Genomic DNA, 15552 nt, shown 5'->3' with positions numbered 1-15552 from the left:
CTTAAGGTGGTACTTTTATGTTACGTGGTTTTTACCACACAAAAGACATTGGTAATTACTACTCTTATGGAAGGGGCTGTACCGCTGTTAACTATACTGGGAGGAGGCTGGTATGCCCTTGGGAAATCTGTCAGTCAGCACTTGGAATGTCCAGCCTCATATCAAGGTAAAGGCCGTTAACCCAGGGAGCCCCCCACCTTGCCCGGCAGTGATGTCACATTTATCTCCGAGGGCAGTTTCGTTCTCATCATCTCTGGACCCTAGTAAGTTGCAGAGGGACCAGCTCCTGGGCAGCGAGGGCTGGGCCTCGACTGGGGGCACTGGCCCTGCAGTTAGGTCCTCGGGGCTCAGTGTGTGCAGAGACCAGGTGGCAGAAACGGTCAGCTCGTGTCAGCCCCGTGAGCCATAGAGGTGCCTTCCTGCCTGGACTGCAGGGGCGTTCCCAGCACACCCCAAAGCCTGGCTTCACCTGAGCCCTGCTCCCAGCCTGGATGCCCCAGAAGCCTCCCAGAAAGAGGCCAGACTGAGCAGAGGGGCGTCGTTCAGGGCAAAAGCACCTTCCGGCCAGGGTCCCGAGGCCAGAGGCCTGTAGCCCAGGATTGGTAATCAGCAGCTGCAGCCACAGTGAAAGGAGCCACTATCTTCACATGTTCTTAGTAGGTCAGGAGCTATTGAGTGAATGTTGGCCTCTTCCGTCGTCACCAGGCAGTGATCATGCTCAGCGATAACATCTTTTAAGGAGAAAGGAGAGAATATTTTCACACTTAAGTCATTCCTTGTGAGATGGAATTACCAGTCTCTGAAAAGCACTTTATCTTAGAATTTTTATGAAAGAAAATGAAAACTCTTCTGAGTTTGGTAGCTGGACCAGAGTCACCGATGTGTACTGCTGATGGTGCAGTGTTCGTGAGGGGAGAGATCACTGCAGCGTGTTGTGTGTAACTTGTGGCCATAGGAGGTACACCATGCTCTCACACGTGCTCTCACAGGTCTACGCGGGCAAGATTGTTCGGGGGTAAGGGTCACTCAACAGAAATGTATGAGCGCCTGTTGAGTACAAAGAGCTGTGCCCGGTGCTCCCGGGAACACGGGTGAGTCACCCTGATCCTGCCTTCCCTGCCTGTAGAGCCAGGAGGGCCTGCCTTCAGATGCTGGTCCTGCCACTTACTTGTGTATCACCTTGGGGAGTTACGTGACCTCTTTAAGCCTCAGTGTAGACATCTGTAAAATGGGGGTGATACTGCCCACCGTGTAGGCATAGTAGGTGCTCAGGAAGTGGTAGTTATTTTTATTCATTTTTAGTTTCTTGTTTGATAATTTAAAGGTTTGGGTAGTTCAGTGTAGCAATTCTAACTAGGCTCACTGGCTCCTTTGGGAAGGCTTCACAAGGGAAGTGGCGTTTGGTCTGAGTGTGGACAGGTGTGTGGATGGACTTTCCTCAGCAGGAAAGGGTCGTAGGAACAGCGTGAGCCAGGCAGGGAAGCTCAACCGTGCATGTGGTCCGGGGTGGCGGGGGGGGCGATAGATGGTCCCACAGTGGGTGGCGTGGGGACCGGGTGAGAGAGCACTGCGTTAGGAGAGGCTGGTTGGCATCCGCTGGGAAAGATCAGCTGGAAAGGGGACAAGCAGAGACCAACTACTTGGAGGCCAGACTGCAGGCCCAGGTGATAAAGACAAGGAAGTAGATCACCTCCACTCCGTCTTATCTCCCGTGAGAGTCAGCAGTTTCTTCCTCTGTCACCGGACTCTGAAGCAAGAGATGATAGTCTTTTCTTTGCAAGGGAGCGATCTTGGTGTCGTGTACAGATTTCCACAGTCCTCTGCGGGCCGGGCTTGCTTCAGCCGCTCAGGAGAGGCAGGGATGCAGGGTCCCGGGCTCCCAGGGCTGTGGGACGCTTGGCCGCTGCCCACACAGGGGTGGCGGTGTGAGGAGGGCGGGCTCCGACCTGTGCCTTGTGCTGGGCCTGAGGTGTTTGCTTCTCCTTCACTGAGTCTTCTTGACTCAGTCTTCTTCATTTTACAGATTAGAAAACCGGGCTGCAAGAGATGAAGGGCCTCTCGGGGCCACACCCACGCCCGACCTCAGGACCAGGCTTTCTGTCTTCTCTTCTTTGGTTAATTGACTTGCCTGATGTCACATGATTGCTTGTGGCAAAGTGGGGATTTTAACTGATGACTTAATTTTATTCTATGTACTTCTATATCAGGTAGTTTAATGGCTGTACATTTGTCTTCCACCAGTGGGAAGCCTCCATTTTCGAATTTGCCTTTTGTACAGAAAATGCCTAGTCCACGTCCGTGTCTTATTTGTAAATGAGTTTGTTACGTAAGCCCATGCACTGGGACCCTCCCATGCAGAGATGGGTGATGTGCCCCTGCCACTCGGGAGTGGCAGTAGAAAAGAAAGGACATGGGCTTACCGTGGAACAGGGGTGCACATAGACGGTGTCTCTCACTCGGAGCCAGCAGCAGGGACACGTGCAGAGCAATGACACGGCATCGTCAGGCTTGAAAGGGGGCGGCTGGTAGGGGCGGCGCATCCCTGGTCCCCGGGCCCTGCCAGTGGCTCCACTTCCCCACGTGTGGCTGCTGCCCTGGGCCCCGAGGCCCTGGCTCTTTGTGAAAATAGGTCCGGGCCTTGGTGATGGGTTGGGTGTGGGCGTCGAGGGAGAGAGCAAACTCAAGAATGAGGGCTTTGGTTTTTGCCTGCTCCACTGGGAAAGCGGTGATGCCATTTCCTGAGGTGGAACAGATCGTCGGAGCTTTGCACTGGGCGTGTTAGGTTTGAGGTGCCTCTTAGGGCATCTAGGAAAGGGTGTCGAGTCCGCAGCTGGACAGATGAGTCTGGGGCTCAGGAGGTGGAGGGGTCTGAGCCAGAGAAATGTATGAGAGGTGATTTTCAAAGCCACAGGATGATAGGATCACCCGGGAATGAGTGTCACGGTGAGGAGATATGAGGACCACAGACAGAGCCCTGGGCGTGCCAACGCCTACAGACCAGTAAGGGGGAAGGTCCAGCACAGGGACCCCAGAAAGGAGTGGCCGGTGAGCTCGGAAGAAAGCCAGGAGACCGGTGGGGAAGGAAGGGACGGGCCCCTCACTTGGTCCTGCCCAGCAGGAGCAGCTAGAGCCCAGCCTGTTGGGGGGCGGGGGGTTGGAGAGAGATTGGGAGGCCAGGAGGCAGGCCAGCCGGCACAGACCCGGCGTTTGAGGCGTCTGTCCATGAAGAGGGGAGGGAAGTGGGGTGGGAGTGGGAACTGGGTTTGGAGGCAGAGGGGCGCTTGCTGGTTCTTTGTGGGATTCACCTGAGAGGTATTTGAGCAGAGAAGGGATGGCTCAGGGAGAATAATCCGTGATAACAGAAGGTGCTGTGCAGGTGTGGATGTGGGGGGCGGGGCGGGACTCGAGTGGTGGAGGGAAAAGTAGGCGCAGTCAGAGGGCTTGAGGGAGTTAAGAAACCCTCGGGCTGGGGGCGTTCCCAGGGCTCCCGCCCTACCTCCCTGTTTCATTTTGTCAGTGAACACCGAGCACGCGGCTGTTGCTGCCATTCTTTCCTCCTTTCACTCAGATTTTTTTTTTTTTTTTTTAAATCTTTAAAATTTTTGGCTGCATTGGGTCTTCATTGCCGCTCCGGCTTTCTCTAGTTGCGGCGAGCGGGGGCTACTCTTTGTTGCAGAGCACGGGCTTCTCACTGCGGTGGCTTCTCTTGCTGCAGAGCACGGGCTCTAGGTGTGCGGCCTTCAGTAGTTGCGGCACACAGGCTCAGTAGTTGTGGCTCACGGGCTCTAGAGCACAGGCTCAGGAGTTGTGGCGCACGGGCTTCAGTAGTTGTGGCTTGCAGGCTCTAGAGCACAGGCTCAGTAGTTGTGGAGCACAGGCTCAGTAGTTGTGGCGCACGGGCTTATTTGCTCCACGGCATGTGGGATCTTCCCGGACCAGGGTTCGCACCCATGTCCCCTGCATTGGCAGGCGGATTCTTAACCACTGCGCTACCAGGGAAGTCCTCAGAGTTTTGTTTAAAAACATAAATTTTCCTCCCAAATCCTTCTATTAAATGTATAAACAACTAATTTTTCAGTTATAAAGCTATTTAATTGTTGGGTTTTTACATTGTATTGAAGTTAATTCGTTGTTCTCAGTGTCCTGCGAAAAGCTGGACGAAGCCCTCATGGCAGCTGATGCTGGGATTTAAGAGGACCCTTGTGAGTAACCATCTAAAGGTCTTCGAGTGACTCATTCCAAGAAGTCGGCCAAGGGGCTGCTCTGGTATCTGAGATCTTAGTATAAGCACTTTGCTGCCATCTAGTGTCATACATTTTTCTTTTTGAGTATTTTGCAGAGGGGCACAGTTTAGGGAGGATCTAAGAAATTTTTAAAACTTGGATAAAGGAAACTTTATTTTAGTTCAGAATACATTGCTGTTCTCATTGTTTTTCCTCTTCAAATAATGGACCAAAGTAATAATCCCTGTCTACTCACTAAGCATCATTAAAACATAAATAAAATAAGCCAGATATCTAAATACAGCTTTATCTGTTTTGGATAGAATGAGCCAATTTTTAGTACTTATATAATATAAAAATTTTTTCTGTAATTAAAGATTTTGTGCTGATTTTTCTTTTAAATGGTGGTGCCAGGAGAGCTCTGAGGCTCTTTCTAGAACATAGAAAGAGTCCCTCTCAACCCATCACAGGTCTCATCGTCGAGAAACAGTCATCGGGCTCCTCAGTAATCGCTCATGTTTACTCCCCAGGTTAGAGACGTATTTTCCGGGATCGAGCTCACTTTGCCTCCCCCCAGTGTGGGTTGGGAGAGGCTTTTAGTTTTTGCCAAGCTGGAAACTTTCAGAGCGTTAGCGGTCTGAAGCAAAATCCCCTTCTGTTTATTATACTTTATCTTCTAGTGAAATCTGGGGAGTGGCCTATTGTGGGGAGAAGATAACTTTAGAACAGTGAGTGGTAAGGAATATGCTTTAGGTAACCTTGAAAAATAACTACACCCACTCTGCCATTCCTGCCTTCATGGCCAAAGTCACTTGGGAAGTACTTGCTGTTTGCCCGAAGCTTCTGTTTGTTTTGAGAAGTGGCCAGATGCAGCACAGCATAACCCTACTTTTGTGTGAGGGTAGTTTTTTCCTTAGATGGATATTGCAAGAAAGGGGTTAGACAGATGCATGTAAGTGGTCATTTCACTGGTAATGTAAATAAACTTCAGCTCTTTGTTTTCATATGAGCTACCTTATGAAAATCCCAGTAACCTGTAGCCTGGTGCTTTTTGCTGGAGTTTTTCTGGGTTAATTTAATTGTCGCCCAAAGCTGGGTTTATTCCCACCACTCCCATGCTGGACAGAGCCTAGCCTGGGTGAAGGTGGGGTTGGGATGAGGAGGGACATGTATTTTTAAAGGGGAGGAAAAGGTGTCTGTTTCTCCGCTGGAGCAGCTTGTAATTGCTAGGGGAGCAAAAGGGGAAAGCACCACATTCGCAAAGAAACAGGAGGACCGTGACGTGGGTGAGCACACACCTTGGTCCCGAGGGGAGCAGCTGCTGCCCTGGCAGAGCAGTTCACTCAGTTTGGGAGACTCCTCCACAGCTGTGTGATTGGCTTTAATTGACTGGACATTCATTCTTATAGAATAATCGGTTTGATCTACGTACTAATTTGATTTGCTCACCAAATAGAATTTTCTTGACAAGTTGGTAAACTGTAGAAGTGCAGCCCCACTGTTTGTTAGCTCTGTGGCCTTGGGCAAAGTTCTTAACCTCCCGAAGCCTATTCCACATCTGGAAAGTGTTTTAAATTGTGAGAGTTATTTGAGGGTAACAGGTGTGGAAACTCCAAGAACAGTGCTTGGCACACGTTTGAAAGCTCCGGTGGTAACGGTTATTGATATCAACATTATCGTTCATATTAAGATGATGGAAACTGGGAATGAAAACAAATCTAGATTCTTGGTGTGGACCTAGAAGTTACATTAGAATGTATTTATTATTCAGTGTGGACAAATGCTAGTAAAGGAATATTGTGTTTTAAAGTTTAATTCTGGGAGGAATTTGCTATCTTCAGTAGCAGTTATAAGAAATGTATCAGAATCTTTAATTGGTTGAGAAAAATTTCCTTCCTCCGGAGTCTTTTTTGACTCAGATGTAAAGAAAAGTGAAAGCTGTTGGCTTGCTTTCTAAATTTTATTAACTGATTATATAAAGCTTAAACTTGGAATTAAATCACATCAATAAATACTTAATCATGTGGTAAGCAGAATGTGGAAGATTGCCTCAAAAGTGTATTTCCCAAAAGAGATACACTATAAATCCCCCAAGACATACCACCCTAAAATTAAAATCATGAAACAGAAACAGGATAAGATAGGGGAGTTCTGTGCAAATACGTGGGGTACTCGGCATTGAAACACGTGTGCTGGGTGTCTAAATGTGAATTTGTCCATTTTCCTGCCCGTGCTGCTGTCCTTTGAACAGGCTTATTTAAATTAACATCACAAATTTTTCTGGAGTGGCTAGAATGTTCTTTCTCGCAGTGGTCTCTGGGCAACACAGGGCCCTGGGGAAGCCGGCAGAGAACTGAAGCAGTTACCGGCACTGAGAGTACTTTTTCCTCCTCTTCCACCCATTTTTCTTTCCTCATCTCCCTCTCTGTTGCTCATGAGTGCTTTGGTGGTGGCCTTTGTGATGTGATGTTCTCCTGGAATCCCTGAAGGTGGTGTGGATGGCACTTCTTTTACTCTCCATCTCATCTCTTAGTTACCTGGAAATTTCTGTACTTCTGCACTTAAATTGTGCATTATTGCCAATTTATCTTTTTAAGTGTTGTTATCTGTGTGTTTATATAACAAAGGTAAACTAATGTTTAATTTAGAATGATCCTAAAAGGAGAATAGTGTTTTCTCTACCTTTGAAGTATTTGGTTGGAATTGCTTTTTTGTAATTTCACACTTGTTCAGGGTGAGATTATTAAGCTCAAATCGAAATAATTTCCAATAAGTAATCTTAGCCTCTCGGTCAGCTGAGGCGTGTGTGGAGATGCCCGTTTGTTCCCCCGGTCCTCTCTGGAGACTGACCTGGGCTGGTTTCCGCAGGGCGATCTGAAGGCGTACCTGCGCGGTGGCGAGCCCGAGCCGGCGCGGGGGGACGCGCAGACCACGCTGCTGCAGAGGCTGGCGTGCGAGATCGCGGCGGGGCTGGCGGCCATGCACAAGCGGCACTTCCTGCACAGGTGGGTCCCTCTGCTCGCGTGCACCTCCCGCACTGCTGACCCCAGAAGTGTGGGAAGAGGCCCTGCAGGAAGCTCAAGGAGGACCAGCTGTAACGTGAACTCTCGATGTGTAAACAAGGTGTCCGCTCCTGCCCAGTGTCAGAATAAGGGTTGAGCTGGGCTCCATTTAAACCAATGCCGGGGAACAGAGTGCCTCAATACAGCCTAAGGCCTAGAAATTAGTCCCAGAATTTCAAAGAATGCGAAAGAGTGCAGAGGGAACAGTTCCAGTCTTGCATCCTCCTCCTGTCAGCTTCAGGCTCCGACTCCACCCGCTGGGTTTCACGGTGTGGTCCGCCTCCCGTTCCGGAGATGGGAAGAAGGGGTCTGAGGGGCTGACATCATCTTCTCATAGAAGGTCACAGCATTGGTCTCCGACCAACACAACCCAGGCCAGGCTGGGGGTGATCGGGGGTTGTGTGTGAGCGGCCCAGTGGTCGGGATAACACATTTCTGTCCAAGCCTTTCTGTTCCTACTTGAATAGCTGCAGCTCTCTGGAGCACATCGTATCTTGTTCAGATCGTCAATGTAATTTCCGTAATTAAAACAACAAAGGGCTTTGAGTCCTGTCTGAGATGATGATTCTGTGAATAGCCTTTTGAGCTCTGATTTATGTTTAAAATTATTTCTCAGGTCTCTGGACGAACTGGGCAGTGTCTCTTTAGTTGACTTTAAGTCATTTAACTCTTAACAATCCAAAGACCTGAAAAGGAGCGCCTGTGTGTACTGACGCGGAGATGTCCATGAAGTATTATGTATTTTTTAAAGCAGGTTGCACAGGAGTATATTTATAATATGACAACGTTAAAAAAAAATAACTCTTTTATTTGTAGGGGTGTGTGTGTGTGTGTGTGTGTGTGTGTGTGTGTGTGTGTGTGTGTGTGTGTGTGAACAGGCATGGAAAAATACCTATCAAATTCTCAACATTACTTCAGGGTGGGAAGAAGGAAAATTCACATTTTTCTTACACATCTGTCTTGTCTGGCTTGCATAGTGAGCAAATCATTCTGATAAAGTGCTTTTTAAGAGACCCAGAAGATCATGAGTTTCTTCAGGCCCAAGGCAGAAACCCTTACACAGAACTTCAAAATATAAAGATCTATTTGTTTTATAATGGAGAAATCTTATATTTTGTTTTTTAACTTCATAACAGGTTAATTCCCAGCATATTTGTATTGTTAATCTTTTGTGAAACACAGATGATTACTACCTAATACTTGGTGTAGGAATTTTTAGATTTTGGAGAATGGAGCATTTAAAAAGAATATCATATCAGAATCAGCAACATAAAGTTATCAAAGACAGCTAGAAATTGTGTTTAAAGCCCAAGTCGGTTTCTACTCTTGTATTTTAAAAATTGGCAAGGATGTCAGAGTAAATGTTATCTTCCTGTGAGTTTCTTTAGGTTAAAGTTTTACTTAATTTAGAATCTTGTGAACTTTAGAACAAATAAAGTTGATAAATTTACTCACGTGGTTTGGATTTAATTCAGGTGCATAAACTCAAGGTAAAGAAAATTCTTGAAACCATTGACAACTGTTTCATTTTATTTTAAAAAGTAGCCATATTTTATGTAAAATTTCCATTTGGGGCAAAATTGTGTGCTTTATTTTTTTGTTGGTAGCACAGCGTAATAGCATCTTTTAAAAATTGAAGTATAGTTGATTTACAGTATTGTGTTAGTTTCACATGTACAGCATAGTGACTCAGTTATATATATATATTTCTTTCAGATTATTTGTCATTATATCAATAGGTTATTATAAGATATTGAATACATAGTAGCATATTTTTAAGTTGGACTTTAGAATATTTATTTGCTAACTCAAAGTCGGACTTTCTGTGTTGGTTGAAAATAGAATATCCTACATGTCCAACTGGAAGCTCATCTAGTAAAGCACCCCCAATTAAATTTTATTTTTACTTATCGTCTAAGAGGAGACGCGTGCCTGGGTCTTGGGTAGCCTGTGTTTCTGCAGTCAAACGCGTGACATTCGTGAAGGCCACGTAAACAGCAGGAGCTGCCAGTATGTTACGCTGCACACCATCCTGCCCTGCTGGCCGAGGGCCTGGGACTTCCTGTCCCCAGCCTGTCAGTCTCCCTGAAGGAGCAGCTCCCATGAGAAGCCACCAGGTCACTGCAGGGAGCTAAGTGCACAGAGCATCCAGCCTGCGGCGTGGGCCTTGTGGTGGCCCACATAGCTGGAGACCTGTGTGACGGTGGCCTTGAGGAGTGCCCAGGTGGCAGCTGTGCACGAAAGGACCTCTGTAGGATTTGCCCAGTTTTAAAGTTAAAGTTACTCTCTGCTGAGAAACACCGAGGTGACTAAGTCATCCAGCCCTAAGAGTGTGGGTGTCCAGTGTTACAGGAGCCCAGTGTTCCTATAACCCAGCTTACACAGAAGGTACGTGTGAGGGGGTTAGGAAGGACTGCGGTAGACCTGTGGGCTGGCTGTGCTGTGTGTCGGGGAAGAGAAGCATGATGGGGGCTGACCTGATTAAGCAGGGGTGAAAGCTGTCCAAACCCTAAGCAGAGTTGCCTCTTTGTGCCATGTCGGAGTCCTCTTGCCTTAATCCTCTACCTATATCTCTGTGAGCTGCATCCCCCCTTCAAGTGGTAAGCGGCAGAGTCTCTTCACAACCCACGTAGGGATTTTTCTTTTTAGACCTTCGTGGCTGCCAGCGGCAGGTTGGTGCTGTTAAGTGGCCTCTCCTCAGCTTTACCAGTGTGAGGCACGTTCCGTAATCCTTCTGAGCCTGTTTCTTCTATGAAATGGGGATAATCTTGCCCTGAAGTGCTCTGGTCAAGATTACATAAGGTAACGTGGGCCAAGCCCTAGAAGAGTATTCTGTAACTTTCGGTTGTTTGTTGCTCTTTTGATCAGGAATTCAGGGTCTCTGGGAGACCCTAAGTGGTAACGTGAATAGAGGAGAGGATGGTTTTGGAAATGGCTGCAGCCACACCGAGCTGTTTGCATGAGAGCAGTCCTCCTGGAGATGGGTAAACTCTCATTCCAGTGGAAGCAGAGAACAAGTGGTGATGCTTCCTTGTGACTCAGGATGGGAAGCTGTTTAGAACCCCTTTCCTCTGTGAACGCACGCTTCCCGCGTCTGGCGGCTCTGCTCACGTGGCTGGGTCCCACTGACAGCTGAGGCCACCTCGAGTGCTGCCAGCCAAGGGGGACGGGGCCAGAGCTTTAGAGCCTTTCAGGGCTGGATCGCTTGGCAGCTTTGCCACTAGACCTGTTTTTCAACTTGAAGGAAGAATATACTGGGTATGTTTGTATTTCCTGACCCAAACCAGCCATTGACGTCAAGAGTTACCTCTGCCATTAAAAAGTTACACCTTTGCGTTTTCCTATTCTTTAGCTTGGCATGTTGTTGGCCTTCAGAGAGTGTTTATTTTTACTAATTTTGAATTGAATTATATCATCATTTAGAATCTGGATAACACTTCAATGTTTTGAAAACATTTCATATTTAAAAAAATTTTATTCTTATAAAAACCGTATGAGTTAACCCTTACAGGTTAGGCCCCCCCTTTTTTTGGCAAGGAAAATTGAGGCTCTGATGTGTCAATTGACTTAGCCCGAAGTCACATAGTTCTTAGCGGTGGAGCCAAGACTCGTTCCCAGGTCTCTGACTTTGTCCAGTGCTTTTGCCACTGTACTCTGGTGACGGGATGTTTGGGGTAGAGGGAGGGAGCAGGTTTAGAAGAAATTCTCTCAGTCACACCATTGTTTTCCTCCTCATTACCCCTGGTTTTCAGGTAATGAGAAGCACTTCCTCCTTCTCTGAGAGCAACAGTTGGATTGTATAAGAGTTTCACAATGTTGTTTATAACGAGAGCCGCAGGTCTTTTGCAGGTATAACTTTTCATCTTTTATCTAAGCTTCTCCTTTCCTGTATCTGAAGACCTGCAGGAAACATGTGTGAGGAGAGAGGCGAGGAGGGAGGCAGCTGGGTGGTCCTGGAGTGGATCTAGTGGCCTGAGTGGAAGGTGCCAGGGGCTCTGCAGGTGCCCTGCTGGCCTCGCCCTGCTGCCCCGCCACAGATGACACGCAAACGCCCCGGCCGGAACGCTGGCACCCAGCTTTTAATGCTGGTCCTAGGACACAGGTGTTGGGGAGGTTGAGAATGATGTGTTGGGGCTTCCCTGGTGGCGCAGTGGTTAAGATCCGCCTGCCAATGCAGGGGACACGGGTTCGAGCCCTGGTCCGGGAGGATCCCACATGCCACGGAGCCACTAAGCCCGTGTGCCACAACTACTGAGCCTGCTCTCTAGAGCCCGGGAGCCACAACTACTGAGCCCATTTGCCATAACTACTGAAGCCCATGCACCTAGAGCCTGTGCTGTGCAACAAGAGAAGTCACTGCAGTAAGAAGCCTGTGCACCACAACGAAGAGTAGCCCCCGCTTGCCACAACTAGAGAAAAGCCCCCACGCAGCAACGAAGACACAACACAGCCATAAATAAATAAATACATAAATAAATAGAAGGATCTGTTTACAGGGGCTCCAGAAATTCTGGTTGGAGGTGCTCAGAGCCTCTGCGGCAGGACCTGCAGGGCCGCACGGGTGCAGCTCTTGGTCCAGAGGGTCAGGCTGCCTTAGAGCCTTGTATTCTCCTGCCCGCGTGTGGCCCCCCACCCTTTCTTCCTTCACTCCAAAAGACAGGGACCACTTCTCTCCTTGAGATGGGAGGTTTCTACAGGCACTCCTCGTTTTATCACGCTTCGCAGATGCTGCGGTTTTTTACAAATCAAGGGCCTGTGGCGGCCCTTTGCTGAGCACGTCTGTCAGCGCGTTTTTCCAACAGCGTTTGCTCACTTCCTGTCTCTCTGTCACATGGTGGTAACTCTCGCAATATTTCAAACCTTTTCATTGTTGTTATGTTTGTTACGATGATCTGTGATCAGTGATCTTTGATGTCACTTATTGTAATTATTTCGGCATTTTTTAAGCAATAAAGTATTTTTCAATTAAGGTTTATACATCGTTTTTTCTTTTTTGGACATAATGCTCTTGCACACCCAATAGACTACAGTGTAGTGTAAACATCACTTTTCTATGCACTAGGAAAGCAAAAAATTCATGTGACTCGTTTTACTGCGAGATATGCTTTATTGCGGTGGTCTGGAACCAGACCCGCAGCATCTCCCACATGCGCCTGTATACTGTCTATAACAGTAGGGGGGTCCCGAGGTGTTCCCCAGACGCCTCCACAGGCCTGATGGCTTCTGGATGGTGCGCCGTGAAAATACGGCTTGTAAACATAGTGTAAAGAAGAACTGAACACATCTTAACTGGCAATTGAGATCAGCATGTTTATTGAGGAGCAGCTGCACACACGGCACCGTGCTCTGACTGGTAATGGATTGGTGGTGGTGGTTACTGATGGTGGAAGACGGAAATACTGACCCTGGCAGAGTCACTTCAGTTCTCTGTGCCTCAGTTTCCTTTTCTATAAACGGGGAACATAATAGTGCCCACCTCAAAGGCTTGTCGTGAAGATTAAGTGAGTTAATACGTGTCAGGTGCTTAGAGAAACACCTTGTGTAAAGTGCTTGGCGCACATTAGCCATTATTGTATGATCGGATCAGTGTCGTCGTACACACCAGGCTGTCACTGAAGTACATCAGCTTTAGCTGCCGCTGTCCCCATTCTCATTATTGTGTTACATTTCAGACATGTGAGCTTTGGAAATTAAAATCGTCGAAAATAAGAATTTGATAAAGTTTTTGGTCTTCAACAGTCATATAAAGACAAACGTTTTAAATTTTGGACTATAGAAATTCAGCTTCTGATTACTTTTATTTGTGATTTAAAACTATAAATTAGGTATCCGATTCTATTTTAATTTAGTGGCTTTTTTATTCATGTGCCAGTTGATAATTAAAAAGATTCTAAGGGGTAAAACTGAAATCCAAAAAATGTAATCTGATGTTTTTATGGGAAGTTCCTTTAGAAGAAGTAGTTTTTACTTTTCAAATTAGGTGTTTTTGAAAATTAACTTGTTCTTAAATAAACTATGTAAGTAAGTTGTTTTAAGTGAGTCTTGAAAATATGCTCTTTGCCTCCCTCTTGGGGAGGTGGAGTTTGGAAGAGATGAGAGTGATTTGGAAAGGGTCTCCTTATAATGCTTGCATATCTTTGAAAAAGGAGTTAAAAACCAAACATTTTTAATAATGTAGATTATTTTCGAGCGCTTGAAGTTGTAACTTTATTCTTCTTTACTTACATTAAAGAGACTACTACTAGACTATTACTCAGGTAATGCAAGTTATTTAAAAAAAATTCAGACAATTTAGCCAATTTAGAATTCTTTCTTGGTAACTCTAAAGATACTAGGAAATGAGCCATAAATCTGGTATTAATGCAGAACAAGGTACGGATATGGTCAGTATTTAACCTTAGCAGTCAGAGTGATTTACAAAAAAATCTGATCATCTCCATTCTTTAAGTAATTAGGAATATGGTATTACCTTTTTCTGTGAAAAAGGATTTTAAAACACGAATTATTAAGCAGGGAGCTCAGTACACTAGCTGCTTACTCAAGAAAGCCTTTATCCATAGCAATTTCGTGTCACATCATCCTGGGTGTTGATTCTCCTTGTTCTCGTGTTCACTTCGCTCTTTCTGTTTTCAGTGATTTAGCCCTGCGGAATTGTTTTCTTACCTCGGACTTAAATGTGAAAGTGGGAGATTATGGAATAGGATTCAGCAGGTACAAGGTAAGCCAAAGGTTTAAGGGTCCTCTCCTTGACGTGATTTAATTTCATACTCATGAAGTGGTCGTATCACAAAATGCCATGCCTTTTTGGAAAGCGGGGTAAATAATTATTGCTACCTGTATAATAAAATACACGTCATATAAATATTTCTCTGTTACATGTTCAGTAAAATTTCAGCTCAAATTCGGTAAGCTTGGGGTTTGGATTTTTAAACTCTGTTATAACTATATCCCCAAAGAAAATAAATGAAGTACGTGAGATTTTCATTTGTGTGTGTTTGCGTAGCCCAGCTGAGTGAGGTGCCATAATGTGGGGCAAAAAAATATCACGCAAATGTAAGTCAGTTCTTTGTCCACATGGTAGCTCTAGCGTCTTGAGCGCTTGCTGTATACCACCCAGGCACTATGAAGTACTTGCCTGCACGATCTCATGTAATCCTCACTGTAAAGGGAGGTAGGTGTGTCTTCCTGATCTTAGGGATCAGGAAGACGGCTCAGTACGTTTGTTGCTTGCCCAGAGTCACAGAGCTGGTAAATGGTTGAACGTGGACTCAACCAGTCTGTCTGACTCGAAAGCCTGCCCTCTTACTCATTAACCGCCCCACTCCCCTGTTCGGGGATACGGCCCAGCATAGTTTACAAGATGTTTTGCTCAGAGTCGTGTTCTGTGCCTCAGACACGGCGTACCTTCCTCTTCCAGGAAGGATGACTGAGCAAACGTTCATGGCTCAGAGACCAGCTCATGAGGCCCAGGAGGCTTCAGGGAAACCCTCACCCACCTTCTGCCCAGAAAGTCGGTCTCGTGCCCCCTTCTTTTTCTGACGTGTTTTTTTGGGGTGGAGCTTGTGTTTTCTGAGAATGACCTGGAATTAAATCATTGAGCTCACTAAAAGTGTTATAAAATTCAAAATTCTATATGCTTTCTAACAAAACAGGAGGATTATATTGAAACAGATGATAAAAAATTTTTTCCTCTGCGATGGACTGCTCCAGAATTAGTAACCAGCTTTCAAGACAGACTACTAACTGCAGATCAAACTAAGTATAGTAATATCTGGTATGTATTGATTTATCATTCTGTTAGGCTTTTGTTGTTAGCAAAGTCCTGACTTCTTTCTTCTCAAGTACTTTCTTAAGGGAAAGTAATTGAATAAGACAGAGGAACACCAGAGTGCCTGATGGTGTGAAAAAAAACAATTTATTGACATCATAGCAATTATCACAGTTGCCATGATGCAGTTAACTTTTCTCTTACCCATTTGACAGTAATAATCTCCATAAAAGCAGGAACCAAGGCTATTTTCTTTGCCTACTACAAGGCCTGGCTTACAATAGATGTTTAGTAAATATTTATTGAAGTGAATGAAAAAAACAGAAAGGTTTGGACCATTATGTAATACTGAGATGTATGTCAGTTTAATGGAAGTTGAAAAAATGTATATGAGTCTTTAGCAATTTCTATTACAGCTTCTTTAATTTATGTCTACACTTTTTTGTGTTATTGTCCTGCTTTTTCTATTTTCTTTTTCTCTTCTTGCCTTCTTTTGATT

At 46.0% G+C, this 15552-nt stretch overlaps 1 protein-coding gene across 4 annotated transcripts in view; it reads left to right on the top strand.

The window, feature by feature from the left end:
- Positions 1–15552, top strand: part of LMTK2 (lemur tyrosine kinase 2) — an 86309-nt gene that overhangs the window by 48374 nt on the left and 22383 nt on the right. For 3 of the 4 annotated variants that reach the window (XM_082359983.1, XM_082359982.1, XM_082359984.1), the window contains 3 exons: positions 7092–7228; positions 13919–14003; positions 14938–15059. In XM_082359983.1, the coding sequence (XP_082216109.1) occupies positions 7092–7228; positions 13919–14003; positions 14938–15059 (344 nt within the window). The remainder of the gene's footprint in view (positions 1–7091; positions 7229–13918; positions 14004–14937; positions 15060–15552) is intronic. The other variant, XM_082359985.1, reaches the window with a different exon arrangement.

Source organism: Balaenoptera borealis (assembly GCF_965194805.1).
Source record: "Balaenoptera borealis genome assembly, chromosome: 16".
Lineage (NCBI taxonomy): Eukaryota > Metazoa > Chordata > Mammalia > Artiodactyla > Balaenopteridae > Balaenoptera > Balaenoptera borealis.
The sequence above is the reverse complement of the archived record's forward strand: the minus strand, read 5'-3'. Positions and strand labels throughout refer to the sequence as shown.